This window comes from Aspergillus fijiensis (assembly GCF_003184825.1).
Source record: "Aspergillus fijiensis CBS 313.89 unplaced genomic scaffold BO72scaffold_1, whole genome shotgun sequence".
NCBI classification, from domain to species: domain Eukaryota; kingdom Fungi; phylum Ascomycota; class Eurotiomycetes; order Eurotiales; family Aspergillaceae; genus Aspergillus; species Aspergillus fijiensis.
The window spans coordinates 977,269-989,729 of record NW_024468977.1 but is presented as its reverse complement, the minus strand read 5'-3'; the positions used below and the strand labels follow the sequence as shown (position 1 = coordinate 989,729).

Below are 12,461 nucleotides of genomic sequence, written 5' to 3'. Positions count from 1 at the left end.
CCCGCCCTTCCTCCCCCTCTACCCCCTCGGCCCGATCACCACCGGCGCCCTCCACCACCTCGCCACCTTCCACCACCACCTCACCTGCACCCGCACCGCGATGGGCTCCCCCAGCTACCCCGTCTTCCTCGCGGACCTGCACGACCTCACCACGAACCCGACCGGCATGGACACGGACCGCTGGGCGCGGGCGTGCGAGGACTGCGCCGCGTACTGGGCGCGCGTGCCGATGATCCACAAGCCGCGCCTGGGCCGGTTCTACGACCACCTGCCGGGGTCCGTGGAGACGCTGGTAGGCGGCGCGGACCCGCGCGACGGGATCGAGGATCTGATGGCGCGCGACGCGTACACCCTCGAGGCGCTGCGGGCGCTGTACGTGGCCGACGTGTACGTGCAGGGGTGTCGGGCGGCGCGGCGGGCCGGGGTCGGCAGGGAGGACTACGAGGAGGCGTTTCTGGCGGAGGCGCGCAGGGTGTGTGATTTGCGGTGGTTGAAGAGGGCGGCGCGGGTGGTGGAGGCGAGGGAGGGGGATATGAAGGGGTGGGGGTTGGGGTAGATTTCTTAAGGTTGGGTTCAGTTAGTTGGATAATATACTGAGTAACCCGAAACCAAAAAAAAAATAGAAATTGAATCTGTGCAATATACACACACTTAATCATCAGAATGCTATGCAATGCTATACTATGCGATGCGATGCTGATGCCCTACCACTCACCCACCCCCACCCCCCGCACCGGGACCCTCAACAACCTCAGCCCTGATGAGCCTTGCACCGGCGCAGGCAACCTCCCCCCGCGCACATTCACCTGCAACGCAGCGTGCAGCAGCCGGGGCTCCCCCAGCCCCGCATCCCGCTCCCGCCGCACCCGCAGAAACTCCTCCCTCCCCACCCCGTCTTTCAAATGTTGGTTCATCCGTCGATGCTCCTCCACCGTCGCAAACGGCACCACCACCCCCGCCCGCCCCGCCGGCGGATAGTCATGTCCCGCCCAGACTTTCGTCTCTGGCGCCATCCCCAGCACGCGCCGCCCGGAGGCCCACAGACTCTCCGCCGACCCGCCGGGGAAGTCGCACCGCGCGGTCCCGATGTCCGGGTTGAAGAGGGAGTCGCCGGCGAAGATGTTGTCTGCCATTGCTCTTAGCGTCTGGTGCTGCAATTTGATAACAAAGTTGTGATAAAGTAAACTAGGGAAAGGAAACGGACATACCACCAACCATATACCCCAAATGGTCCGGGGTATGGCCCGGCAGATGCAGCGCGACGGCGTCCAGGGTCCCGATGGTGAAGTGCTCGTCGTCCTGGAAGAGTTTGTCGAATGCGGTGCGGCGGTATTCTTCCTCCGGGATGCTGTAGCGCTGCGCGAAGAGGGTCTGGACGTGTTGGATGCGGTGGCCGGCGCAGATGGGGATCTTGGTCTGTGCAGCTGAGGAGGTGGCTTGCGATTTGAGTAGCCGGGACTGCAGGTAGGCGGCGGCGGTGAGGTGGTCGGCGTGGATGTGCGTTTCCAGGATGTGCGAGATGGTGTAGCCCTTCTGCGCGATGAAGGCGAGCAACGCATCGGCGGTGGTGGTGCTGATGGTCTGGGTGGTGGGGTCGTAGTCCAAGACCGGGTCGATGATGGCGGCGGTGGAGGTGGTGGGGTCGACGACGAGGTATTGCCAGGTGCTGGTCTGGGGCTCGAAGAGGGCGTGGATGGTTGGGGTGGAGGGGGAGGTGCTGGCCAGGGTTGTGTGGGGCATGGCGGGCTGGTGTTGTTCTTTTTGCATTGAAGAGGCTGGGGACTGGGGGAGCTTAGGACTTGCTGCTGTAGCTGTTACTGTGGAGGTGAAGCGTTTGCTGCAGGGTGGTATGCTGCTTGGATTGGCTGAGGCGAAGGAGGTATACGGCAATGGATGCACTCGATTCACGATCGTCCTTCGTGCTGGCTGGTGCAGAATGCGACTGGTGAGTCGAGGTTTGAAAGATGGTAGAAACTTCATATTTATGATCATTGGCGACTATTCCCTTGAATGTGTTTACACAATGCATGCAGTTGAAGATGGTGTTTAAGTATGCTCGGCGAGGTGGACGGCCTGACGTCAATCGGCGATGGAAGTGCAATCGGCGACCCGCCAACCTCCCCGTCGGGCCCTGCCCGGCTTCCCCACTTCCCCGAACTTCGAACATTCCGTACGGTTTCTCAGCCTCGCACAGTCAGTTGCCCGAGAGTGTTATTAAGGTTGAAGTCGAGATGACTGACTCCTTGCAAGGTCCCGAGTGGCGAATGGCGACACGCCTCCGCCCGTGCTCCATGACATATTTCGAAGGCAAAGTTCAACATCGTTCCGTAATTATATGTATTTTTATGAGACTCGAAGAATTTTTAAGTAATATTGTCTTTAATCTATTCTAAAAAACTACTCATGCATGTTACTAGAGAAGTAAATCCAAAAAAGAACATAAACACTCATCAGATAATGAGAAGGTCGGTGCAGATGCAAAAAATCATGACTAGAACCGACCACAAACATCACCGCAAGGAACACCAGTCGCAATGTGCATCCAAGTCTATCACTGCCATTCGGTAAATGCTACTCATGGAAAGCTGTCATTGTATGAGGCGTCTTATCCTAGAGAGATTACGTACGATTTGGAGGTCGCTTGATTCATGTTTTTGGGGTCAGTTTTCGCTTGCTATCAGCAATCCAAACAGGTAAGGCACATATCTAACCTTGGAGGTATTTGTAATACTGATACGATCTGAGCAGAGACTTCGCCCGCATACGGCCAGGGAAACCTACGTACTACGGCAGGGACTCCAGGACAATTCAGGTTAACTTTGGAACCTGAAGTGTATGAGGACTGTGCCAATTCGAGCAACATTCGAGCGCGTTTATGCCCAAATGGGCTAAGTGCCATCTTCACTGATGTCGAATCCATGCATCAAAAGCCGCACCTGCACCCTATGAAAGTCGTCTGGCAGATCTCAGCATAGCATACACCCGGAAGCTCGAAGACTTGATCTGACTCCTGATTTAGTCCATCCTGGCGGTAGTCTCGCCATTGCGATTTGTTTTACACAGGTTGCAGCCCCACTGAAGTATGACTCGGGGTGGCCGGCAACTTCCCCGCACGGGCAATAATCGAACGCACCTACTGATGGCCTATAGTCGATCAGGTTATGATTGAGGAGGCGAGTGCACTGTAGCATATGCCATCGAACCTTGGCGGTTGCCTGGCTCGCTATCCCAGAACAGTATCTATTGAGCGCACCTACCTGTATTTGCCGAGGCGCGCGAAGCCCTCGCAAGCATGTCCCAAGTATCCCATGGAAGTACAAAGCAGTCGACTGTCCCCGTCCCAAGTCTTCCTGGATAACTACCATTTCCATTTGTCTTCTCGCAAGTCTCTTACCGTGACTATCACTTCAACAACAAACAAAAAAATCATGCAATTCTTCCAACTCCTGGTGATACTTGCCGCTAGCGCGTGGCCCGTCAGCGCAGCAAGCTGCCATCCCTTCCCCCCCTCGGTGATTGAGTTCTCAGCTGGATTCCAGCAGCCCAACCCGCCCCGGATCCAGGCAGAGTACCAGACCAACTTCCTTCAACACAAGTGGTAAGCGGCGAACAAACACAGACTCATGGGTGCCAGCCTTCTATCCACTATCCCACTGAACAAGCAACAGGAACCAAAACCTGTCCCACATCACGACCGGATTCATCAAGAACTCGCCATCCCAGAACTTCGTCCGAGCCGACGAAGCGTACGATGGTGGCCTGGCCTCGTCCCTGTTCAACTACGCCAACACCACCGACGACGGTCTGGTGGACAACATCTTGACCACCTATGATTCCCAATCCAGCACGCCCACGGTGTGGCAGGGATTCGTCAACTCGAACTTCCCCCTATTCCCCGAGGATATCCTCATTACCTACGGTGCGGCGTTTGGCGGTCTGGTCCGGCGGCGGTTCAACGCGGACTTGGTGGCAGCTGTAAGTGGCTGTTCTCTGATCTACACACATAAACATAAACGCAGAGCAGAGCAGAAAAGCTAACGGATCTGGACCGGATCAGTGGGATATCATGTACCAGGGGCTTATCCCTGTGACGGTTTACGTGAACCACTGCAACGTCATGGTCGGACAGGACTATTTTTCGCCGGTATTGCGGACCAGGGTTGTCACCGAGTACTTCAACATTGAGGTCGGGTCTAAATCACTTGTGTCGCGGTATCATGAATGATTGAGGACGGCAGGTGGTCTGATTCACTGTTCTACCGGGTGTCGGATTCTACATCTGATACCCTAGGCGTACGGTGTTTCCTGTACGATGGCTGGCATATTTGAGAACATTTCATGTTGAATTCTCTATCTGATATTACTACACTTATAGTATACACAAGGGAAAGAAGATATTCTGAACACGAAATTGCCCGAATTGTTGGACGAATGTAGGAGCCATACGAGCCTTGGCACTACTCAGCCCCGGCCCCACTGCAGCCCACTCTCTTCGGAACAGGCACAGGCAGCCCTGAGGCATAGGGTAAGTCATATAAAGGGCCAGCCAACCCCAAAATAGAACTTGGCAGCCACTTCAAAGGTTTCCTCCTGGACCAACAAGCCTCAAAGTATGGCCGAAAAGATACGCACACGACCCTTGAACCAAATGACCCGACGCCCGGTTGGACCGCGGGACAAACGCCGAATCACCACGCGCTGCCAGCCATGTGCGAACCGACGGGTCAAGGTTCGAGCAACCTATTTTCTTCTCCCGAGATAGAGACAAACTTATGCGCGAGGGTCGGAACAGTGTGAGGGGGGCCATCCTTGCGATCGATGCCTCCGGCTGCAGAAACCTTGTGTGCCACAGCCGCAGCAACAACAACAACAACAGCTCAAGCAAGCCCCAGTAGGGTTCATCTATACTTCGAACGCGGCCAATCCCACCGTGCCTCCCCAAGTACCGACGCCAGACGGCAGTTTGTATCTGGATCACTTCGCATCCTTCCTGCAGCGGTGCCACTTCAGCGACGAGTTCGCGGCCGCAACGGCAGATATCACCAGTGTGCTTGGCCGATCCCCTTTGCTCCGGCCTATCACGACGGCGTTCGGCGCGCTGGAAGCGGGGAGAAAGGGCTCGATTTGATGGTGCTTCGGCGAGCAGGCGGAGACTCCGCGGCAGATCGCGTTCCGGGCCTGCGGGCGATCGCTTCGAAGTCTGCGGCACGCGACGACGGTCTCGGTCTCGGTCTCGACCGGGAACTCTGATGCCTGTTATCGGGAGGACGTGATGTGGTGCACGTTTCTCCATGGGCTTTTTGAGGTATGCTGCGGCTGCGTGCGCGGACAGAACCCGGCATGGAAGTTACTAGCCCAGTGCCAACGCAGCTGATGGCCGAAAGTTCCGGCGACTCCTTCGCCACGCACCTGCTGTTCGGCACGTCTCGAGTCCTTTCGCTGCTGGAGCGGGAGCGGGAGCCCACACGCCCGCTCTCTCCCTCGCTCGCGCTCTCCAGGCCCACGAAGAGCTTGGTTGACGCCTTCGCAACCCTCGAGAGCCACAGAGCCATCCTCTACGGCGACAAGGCCACCCTTGCTCCAGCCGCAGACCAGCTGTTCCTGCCGCAGCCAGACCCCAGGGGGAGGGAGATCCTGGATCTGTCCGGGCCGCTTCTCGCGGATACGGACCTCCCCGCGGTGCTCCTGCTCTTCCCGGTGCGGATGGCCGGAGCCCATGCGTCCGGGAACCACGCCCGGGATAGGGTGCTAGGCACGATCGGCAAGATCCGGCACAAGGGCTTCCTCGTCGCGGATAGGATCGAGGTGGATTTGCAGGAGGCTTAGGCGTATGAGGGGGGAACGCTACATGATATCGAAATGTAAACTCGTAAGAATACTAAACTTTGGAGAAAACTTCTTCTCAATAACAATTCTCGGATTGTATTTTAGCTGTGGGTTAAGCTATCGACAAAATCATAGATATAATATAGTTTCAAAAGCTATAAACAAAAAATAAACATGGATAAGAATTGAAGCGGAGTATAGCTTATAAATCAAAGATTGGGAGCAAGAACAGTAAAGTTGATATAGAGCCATGTCCTAAATTACCGCCCAATAACCATCCCTGAAGACAATCACCGAATCCCCGCCCCTGCGGCCCCACCCATAACCCCGACCAGGAGATAAATTTTCTTGCACCGTTGCACGGGTTGCACCCCCACAAGATCCAATGCGATCATCCCATGTGGCACGCCGTCCAGAAAAAAAAAAGTTATTTTTGGGAATAAGGTTACCCCTAAATTCCCCAGTATGGCAGGTGCACGGCTAAACGTTCAGGAGTGAGATTCGGCAGAATATAACTTTGGAAAACATCCAGACGGGCCAAAACCTGGAAGAAAAACTGCCCTGCCCGGGACAGTTACATTTTGTTTCTCTGAAGGTAGAGAGGGGTGTTGGCATTTGTGCTACCGGTCAGATGAATTGGGCAAGACTGCTCCGGCCAGGTTCCGGTTTCTCCCGATGGTGGGTTCTGCTTTCGGTCAGCCCGAGGATTTCCCGTTTGTCAAGGTAACCCGTAGCGACAGCGGCTTTGTTGGTACTGTTACTTGAGAGAATTGAGAATTGGAGAAGAATCTTGGGGCAAAAATGATACATTAAAAAAATTGAACTTGAATCAAGCCTAACTCCAAGCCGAACTTGACCGCTATGCTCCAAATCGCCTGACTAGCATACACAATAAATCCCATAAAAAAAAGGCAACAACCAGGATATCAATCATAAGCGCAAGCCGTAATCAGACCGTCAAGACATACCTAACGCTGAGGAATCGCACTCGCTATGCAAATGGAGATAATGATAACACGTCAATAAAACTGTCCACACTTTTGGCGCTCTTGCAAAATCATCAAGTCAAATCATCATCCGAAAGATGCGCCATGCGAGCATTCAACAGGGTATAAAACTGATCATGACAAAGAGTCGAGAGTTCCACACAGTCTTGAAATCAGAAAAATTATTTCTTGAACATGTAGTGTCCGTAGATGCCACCGACTTCTCCGACGGCGACAGGGATCTTCCTCATGCCCCACCATCTGGCACCCATCTTCCAGTCGCGCGAACCGTCGTCCAGAGCGTAGTTCGGCATAGAGGCAGGGTCGCGAACATACCAGCCACGACGGCCCAGCTCACGGACAGTCCAGCCGGGCGACGTTTTGGCATTTCGAGCTCTCTCCCGTAGAGGAGCAATCAGCTTGTCACTGAATTCGATGACCTGCAGAGGATAGGTCTGCTGCGAGAGGATGACACAAGCATTCGGGTTGAACACGGTTCCAATCGTCAATTGGGGCGCCTTGTTGAGATCCAGGTAACGAAGGGTATGCGGGACCCATTCCTCAACAAGAGGTGGTGGCACGGCTTCAAGGGGGGTGGGCGGAAGGCTGTCGATGGGAGTGGCAGGCGCACTCTCAACACCAGTGGCAGCCCGAGGTGGAACGAAAAACTGGTTCAGATCCTGACCCGACAGCTCACAGGAGCTCAGCCCCAGCTCCTCCAAGTGCTTAGTCAGGGGGATCAGAGCTTTGGTGTGAGCGGGGGTGACCTTCGCACCGCCCAAATTGAGGGAGCAGAGGGAGGAAGGCAAGTGTGGGAGAAGAGCCGAAACGTCTTCCTCCTCCAAGAGACGGGAGCGCGTAGGATCGGTCAAAAGGTTCAAGAACACCAGCGAGCCACAGACAGCAGGATGAGTGGTTAGGAACTCCACCACCTTGGGACCACGCAGGCGACTGCACCGGGACAGGCTGAGGTGGGTGATCTGGGCGGTCTTAGGGATCGAGAAAAGCGCATCCTCGCCGACCTGAGTGTGGGTGAGATCCAAGTGAGTCACGTTGACCAAGCGAGGGAGGAGAATCTCAAACGCCACCGACGGTAAGCTGCTGCATTCGTGCAACGAAACCCGTCGCAAGTTAGGCAATGCAGCCGGGAGACCAGGACCCGAGGTCAACGCCTCAAGGAAGAGGCCAGAGAAAGACTGGGTAGAACAGCCGCAGAAATCCACAGCGGACAGGTTGGGAAGGCCCGTAAACAGCTTCCGGATAACTTCCATGCTGAGATCCCCCTCCACGTGCTCCTGAAGCAAGCATTCGCGCAGGTTGGGCAACAATTCCAAGCACTGTAGCAGGGTCTTGGAGGTAAGGTTCTGGATCTCCGAGTTCATCTGCTTGGTCCGTCCCAAGCCCACCGAAGTAAAGTGAGAGAAGTCGAGACGACGCACCAAAGTGCCCAATGCCGGATAGAGGGAGATGTGGTTCAATGCCTTGGAGAAGATTATGGAGTGGGGAAAAGTCATGTTTCTGTACAACACACTAAGCGTAGCCGCATGCAAAGTCTTGGAGGTCAGAAGGCATGAGATCAGATCCACATTGCGGGGAGTATATCCGTTGGGGGGTACATCAAGCGCCAAGAGGGAGATGATCTGGTCTGTCGTCCTTGTTAGCACGTTTACATGTTTAAGACGAGAGGGGAGTCTCTTACCAAGCACCTCCGGTGGGACCTTCTCCAAGCGCGAGGTTCCCGGGACCGGCTTAGGCTGCTCTTCCTCCACGACAACCTGCTTCTCTTCCGGAACCTGCAGGGTCTGACTCGGGGGTTCGGCCACGGGGGAAGTCGACTCCCAGGCCCAGCGGGAGTGCAGTTGGTTCAGCCCTCGAAGATCGCTGTAGCTGCGACTCAAGCTCTTGCCTCCCAAACGGATCTGCTTCCATCCCAGAAAGCCACCACAGGGGCAGCAGAAGTCGGGAGTCGGCTGCATCTCTAAGGGGTTAGGCTTAGCGGTCTCCTGAGGGGAGTGTTCAATGTGGGTATCGACGAACGATTGCGCAATGCCTATGATGTATTAGTCGAGGTTCAACTGCCTCACGCGACCCGGGAAGACCTACCGTCGACGTCTTCTTTGATAGAGCCAAAGGACTCCCGGCGACGGCTGCTAGACCGCGAATGTTCCGCCGACGACGAGCACGAGGGAGAATGAGGAGAAGTGCTGCGCGATCCGTTGGAAGGCGACGCGTTTCCGGAGGAAGTGTATCTCACGAAGGTCTGCTTCGGAATCGCGATCGCGGTTGGGACGGTGGCGGAAGACATGATGGGCGGATATTACTGTGGACGGGGAAAGGCTCTATATGGAAGTAGGGCCAGTCCCAAACGAATGAGGACGCCGCGAATGAGTAAATGAAGGAAGAAGAGGGGTAAGAGTGTTCTGTGTGGTGTGTGGTGTGGTGTGGTGGTGTGTGCCGGCTGTGTTAGTTGAGCAAATGAGTAGAAATGGTGAGGCGGCGGGATGGAAAGGGAAGACGGAGGAAAGAGAAGGGAAGGAAACAGAGGAAAGGAAAAGCTTTTTTTCCTTTTTCTAAATTCCCTTGGCCTTTTCTCTCACTTTCCCCGGATTCCAGCAAACCCCCCTGGACAGCAGAGTGCACTAAGAGGGGCGAGCGGAGACGCAATCAACAGTGTTGGAGGTGGTTTGTGTGGTTTGAAGTCGACGGACGGAGTAAACGGAAAACTGTTAGTCACAGATTGCAGTGGACTGGGATCATGCACTCGAGTGGAGAGCTGCTGATGAAATCGCCGATCCCCTCTGACGACAGCGCAGCGCGGAAATAGAGTATCAACGAATGTACAGTTTGTTCTTCACAAACAACAAATAGAGGAGTTTGCTTCGGTTGACAGAAGTCAAGAGTGTTGGTGTGGGACGGGTGGTGGATTGGAGAAGATGGCAAATAATTGACTCGTAGAATAGAAGGAAAGAAGAAAGGAAAGGGAAGAAAAAAGTAATGAGGCGGCAAGACACCGACGTCAAGTTTCTATTAAGTAAGGCAAATTGTAAAGGACCCGAAGAAAACCCATCCAAAGAAGGAAAAAAAAGGAAAAAAAAGGAAAAAAAAAAAAAAAAAGGTTCTGGCGCAGAATGACAAGCAGTGGTGAGTGGAGCCGGAAAGAAGCAAATCAGCGTGGATCGGACAGCGGAGGGCTTTTAAGGTTCCATCCATCCAAGAGGAACAAAGAACGGTCGTCCAGATGATGTTTGATGTTCACAAAGTACCGAGTACCAAATACTCAAATACACGAGAACTACCTGTTAGACTAAATGCTGCAAGTATTGAGTATGTCTCTGTTCATGTACCATACCCACTCCGGAAGAGGAGATCAAAAGGTACCATCCACTGGCCCACCAGGACCACCATCATCATGAATCAGATGTGCAACCTCACTGCATCATCCTGCATCTCCCAGGCTTACGGATCTTCTTCCCGGTTTTCGCTCTCGCCTTGTTCATTCGCTGACATCCGTAGGGACGTGGATCGATCGCGACTAGGGGGGGGGAGGGTTTATTTTAATTGAGTAATTTAGTCGGTTGTCACTAATCCTTCGTTTCCTCACGAAAGCTGACTCAGCTACTTGCCGCTTCCGGGAGGGGAGGGGAAAGGATGATCAGGTTATCAAGTTCATGGATTGTACACAGTGTGTACACAGTGTACATACAGTACCTCAGGATACGCGAACGCGATCCTGGCCATTGATGGACATCGCAATGCGCAGGTGATCGTATCGCATCAATTTCCATTAGAATATGGAATGCAGTGATTTGATGACTTGTCATGGCGCCATCCACCGGGGTTTGGCTGCATTCTATGACATAATGAAAAACCGCCTTCCTGCAGCCCCGTGACCCGGCCCAAACGGGCGGTCCGGCACTCCTCCGCCGACCGACCGACTAATTCAACTAGTGGCACGGTCTAGCTGGGCTTATTATTTAGTTAGTCTGACATAGTACTCAACTATTATGACTAGTGGTCTAGACACTCGGTAGCAACGCGGGGAATAAATATCATGTTTGATCATGTTCCACAACCCAGGGAAACTCAAGTTGATTCGAGTTTGGCCATGTAGGAACTAGGGAACTGGGTTTGTCCTACCCCAGAATCCCCCCTCAACCCCTCTCGCAGATGAGGTATTCCTTACCTAACAAGAACCTTGGGGGCGGAGGTCTCGTGATCACGCGGGGAGCACTGGCACTCACCCCCTCAATATCCCCCCCTTCGGCTCCCCAACTCAATGAACAATGAATTCTGGCACTTCACACTAAGGTCTGGTCCCAAATCAGCTCACATCCCTGGATTCTTGGAGCGGGTTTCAGAGGAACCGCTACCGACTTGGGTTTAGTTTCGATCAAACCAAGCTGGACTATGCTTCCATGCATCCCAGATGCTTGGCTCCAGCTCGTCTACTTCGACTGCTGCACGGGTTCGGAATCGCATCCGCACTCCATGCTAACCGAAGAGTGTTCTCAATTTTGAGCCTGGAGGACGATCAACAAGCCAAGCCGACCTATACAGCCTTACAGCATCTGGTTCACTCTTCGACTGCACTATTCCACTCCGTTCTGAAATAGTTCCGCCCTTGGATCCCCTGACCAACCACCCTGTTTCTTGGCCCAGTCTTGGCTCGTCCCTTGCAGTTGCACCTGGGCATAACCTTGAACCCTTTCTACCGGTGCGGGACTCAAGCGTTGATTCACTCACGGCTTCTTTCGTTATTCTTCTATCGAGATTACTCTGTCGGCGTGGACGGATGCCTAGACTTGCGATTGAAAGCGAGGGATTACTTCAGCCTCAACATCATGTCAGTCGCAGCTCAAATCATTCTTTCCAGAACGTTACCAATTGGGGATCATACATAGCAATCCAGAATGGATAGGCAGTGGAATGACCATGGACGGACGCTGCATTGTATTTCCCCTTTGGAAACATTGCCAAGAACGAACCCCCCTTCGGCTACGGGAGCCGCCCAGACGCGCCCCCACTGGGCTATTGGGGCAGTCACGGGTCCATCCATCATAGGGGGGCGACGATCTGCGACAATGGAACCTCCGCTGTCGATTACCGGTAGGTACCTCAATATGGTCCCATTCTCGTGGGTCACGGCCCTCTCACCATCCTCGGTTCGGAGAAGCAGATTCGCTTCGTTCCCGATCGTCTGTGACACGCCTCACTTGAGTCACCCCAACATGGCACCACCATTTTAGGCGATTAGGCGAGGTTGTCCTCCAGACATCCAAGACAGACTCGTCATACCTGCGCGAGTGGTACAATCTTACCGATCTTTCACGCCATCGAGCGTCGGCCGCATCACGAAAACGCAGCTCGGCATTTTTCGGGCCCTAGCGATGCACCTCGCCCATTGAATGGTCACCTTTTTCTTAAGTCGCAAATGGCGTGGATTAAGGGCAAAAATGCACGAGAAGCAGAATTGAAAATGATCTGGGATTATAGATATCTAAAAGTACACCAGGACGTGCCACAAGTCAGCCTCACTCAATACCAGCAAGCCGCCCGAATCAATGTATGAAGCCAGCTCCATCCCTTGTGTCACGACTGCCAAACACATCACAACACGCAAACCTATCCAAAATCTGCACTCCAGGAGAG

The 12,461-nt window shown here is 54.1% G+C and overlaps 5 protein-coding genes across 5 annotated transcripts; 2 read left to right on the top strand and 3 right to left on the bottom strand.

The window, feature by feature from the left end:
* Positions 1–60: 60 nt before the first annotated feature.
* Positions 61–556, bottom strand: BO72DRAFT_502874 (uncharacterized protein; the record flags this gene model as incomplete). Its single annotated transcript, XM_040949080.1, has 1 exon — positions 61–556. A coding segment is annotated over one exon (496 nt), but the record flags the coding sequence as incomplete, so codon positions are not given.
* A 172-nt stretch (positions 557–728) lies between these two features.
* Positions 729–1,710, bottom strand: BO72DRAFT_341289 (MBL fold metallo-hydrolase; the record flags this gene model as incomplete). Its single annotated transcript, XM_040940616.1, has 2 exons — positions 729–1,126; positions 1,209–1,710. Coding segments are annotated over 2 exons (900 nt in total), but the record flags the coding sequence as incomplete, so codon positions are not given.
* A 1,346-nt stretch (positions 1,711–3,056) lies between these two features.
* BO72DRAFT_10812 (uncharacterized protein) lies at positions 3,057–4,401 on the top strand. Its single transcript, XM_040938924.1, has 3 exons — positions 3,057–3,598; positions 3,669–3,975; positions 4,058–4,401. The coding sequence occupies exons 1-3, from the start codon at positions 3,192–3,194 to the stop codon at positions 4,223–4,225; spliced, it is 882 nt and encodes a 293-aa protein (XP_040806816.1). The 5' UTR covers positions 3,057–3,191; the 3' UTR covers positions 4,226–4,401.
* An 890-nt stretch (positions 4,402–5,291) lies between these two features.
* On the top strand, positions 5,292–6,009 carry BO72DRAFT_523588 (uncharacterized protein; the record flags this gene model as incomplete). The annotated part of the gene is made up of 2 exons (XM_040949789.1): positions 5,292–5,305; positions 5,385–6,009. 2 exons carry the CDS (start codon positions 5,292–5,294, stop codon positions 5,824–5,826), a joined length of 456 nt encoding a protein of 151 aa, XP_040806815.1. The 3' UTR covers positions 5,827–6,009.
* An 806-nt stretch (positions 6,010–6,815) lies between these two features.
* On the bottom strand, positions 6,816–9,207 carry BO72DRAFT_10836 (Leucine Rich Repeat domain protein). The gene is made up of 3 exons (XM_040938925.1): positions 8,916–9,207; positions 8,512–8,862; positions 6,816–8,457 (listed from the first exon to the last, which is right to left on the bottom strand). The coding sequence occupies exons 1-3, from the start codon at positions 9,115–9,117 to the stop codon at positions 6,995–6,997; spliced, it is 2,016 nt and encodes a 671-aa protein (XP_040806814.1). The 5' UTR covers positions 9,118–9,207; the 3' UTR covers positions 6,816–6,994.
* Positions 9,208–12,461: the final 3,254 nt, after the last annotated feature.

Excerpts from the sequence above, each read along its gene's own strand:
- BO72DRAFT_10812 (XM_040938924.1), top strand. The coding sequence starts at position 3,192 with ATGCCATCGAACCTTGGCGGTTGCCTGGCTCGCTATCCCAGAACAGTA. Across the intron at positions 3,599-3,668 it reads AACTTCCTTCAACACAAGTG|GAACCAAAACCTGTCCCACA; the intron begins GTAAGCGGCGAA and ends AACAAGCAACAG. Across the intron at positions 3,976-4,057 it reads ACGCGGACTTGGTGGCAGCT|TGGGATATCATGTACCAGGG; the intron begins GTAAGTGGCTGT and ends GGACCGGATCAG.
- BO72DRAFT_10836 (XM_040938925.1), bottom strand. The coding sequence starts at position 9,117 with ATGTCTTCCGCCACCGTCCCAACCGCGATCGCGATTCCGAAGCAGACC. Across the intron at positions 8,863-8,915 it reads TATCAAAGAAGACGTCGACG|GCATTGCGCAATCGTTCGTC; the intron begins GTAGGTCTTCCC and ends AATACATCATAG. Across the intron at positions 8,458-8,511 it reads GGTCCCACCGGAGGTGCTTG|ACCAGATCATCTCCCTCTTG; the intron begins GTAAGAGACTCC and ends CAAGGACGACAG.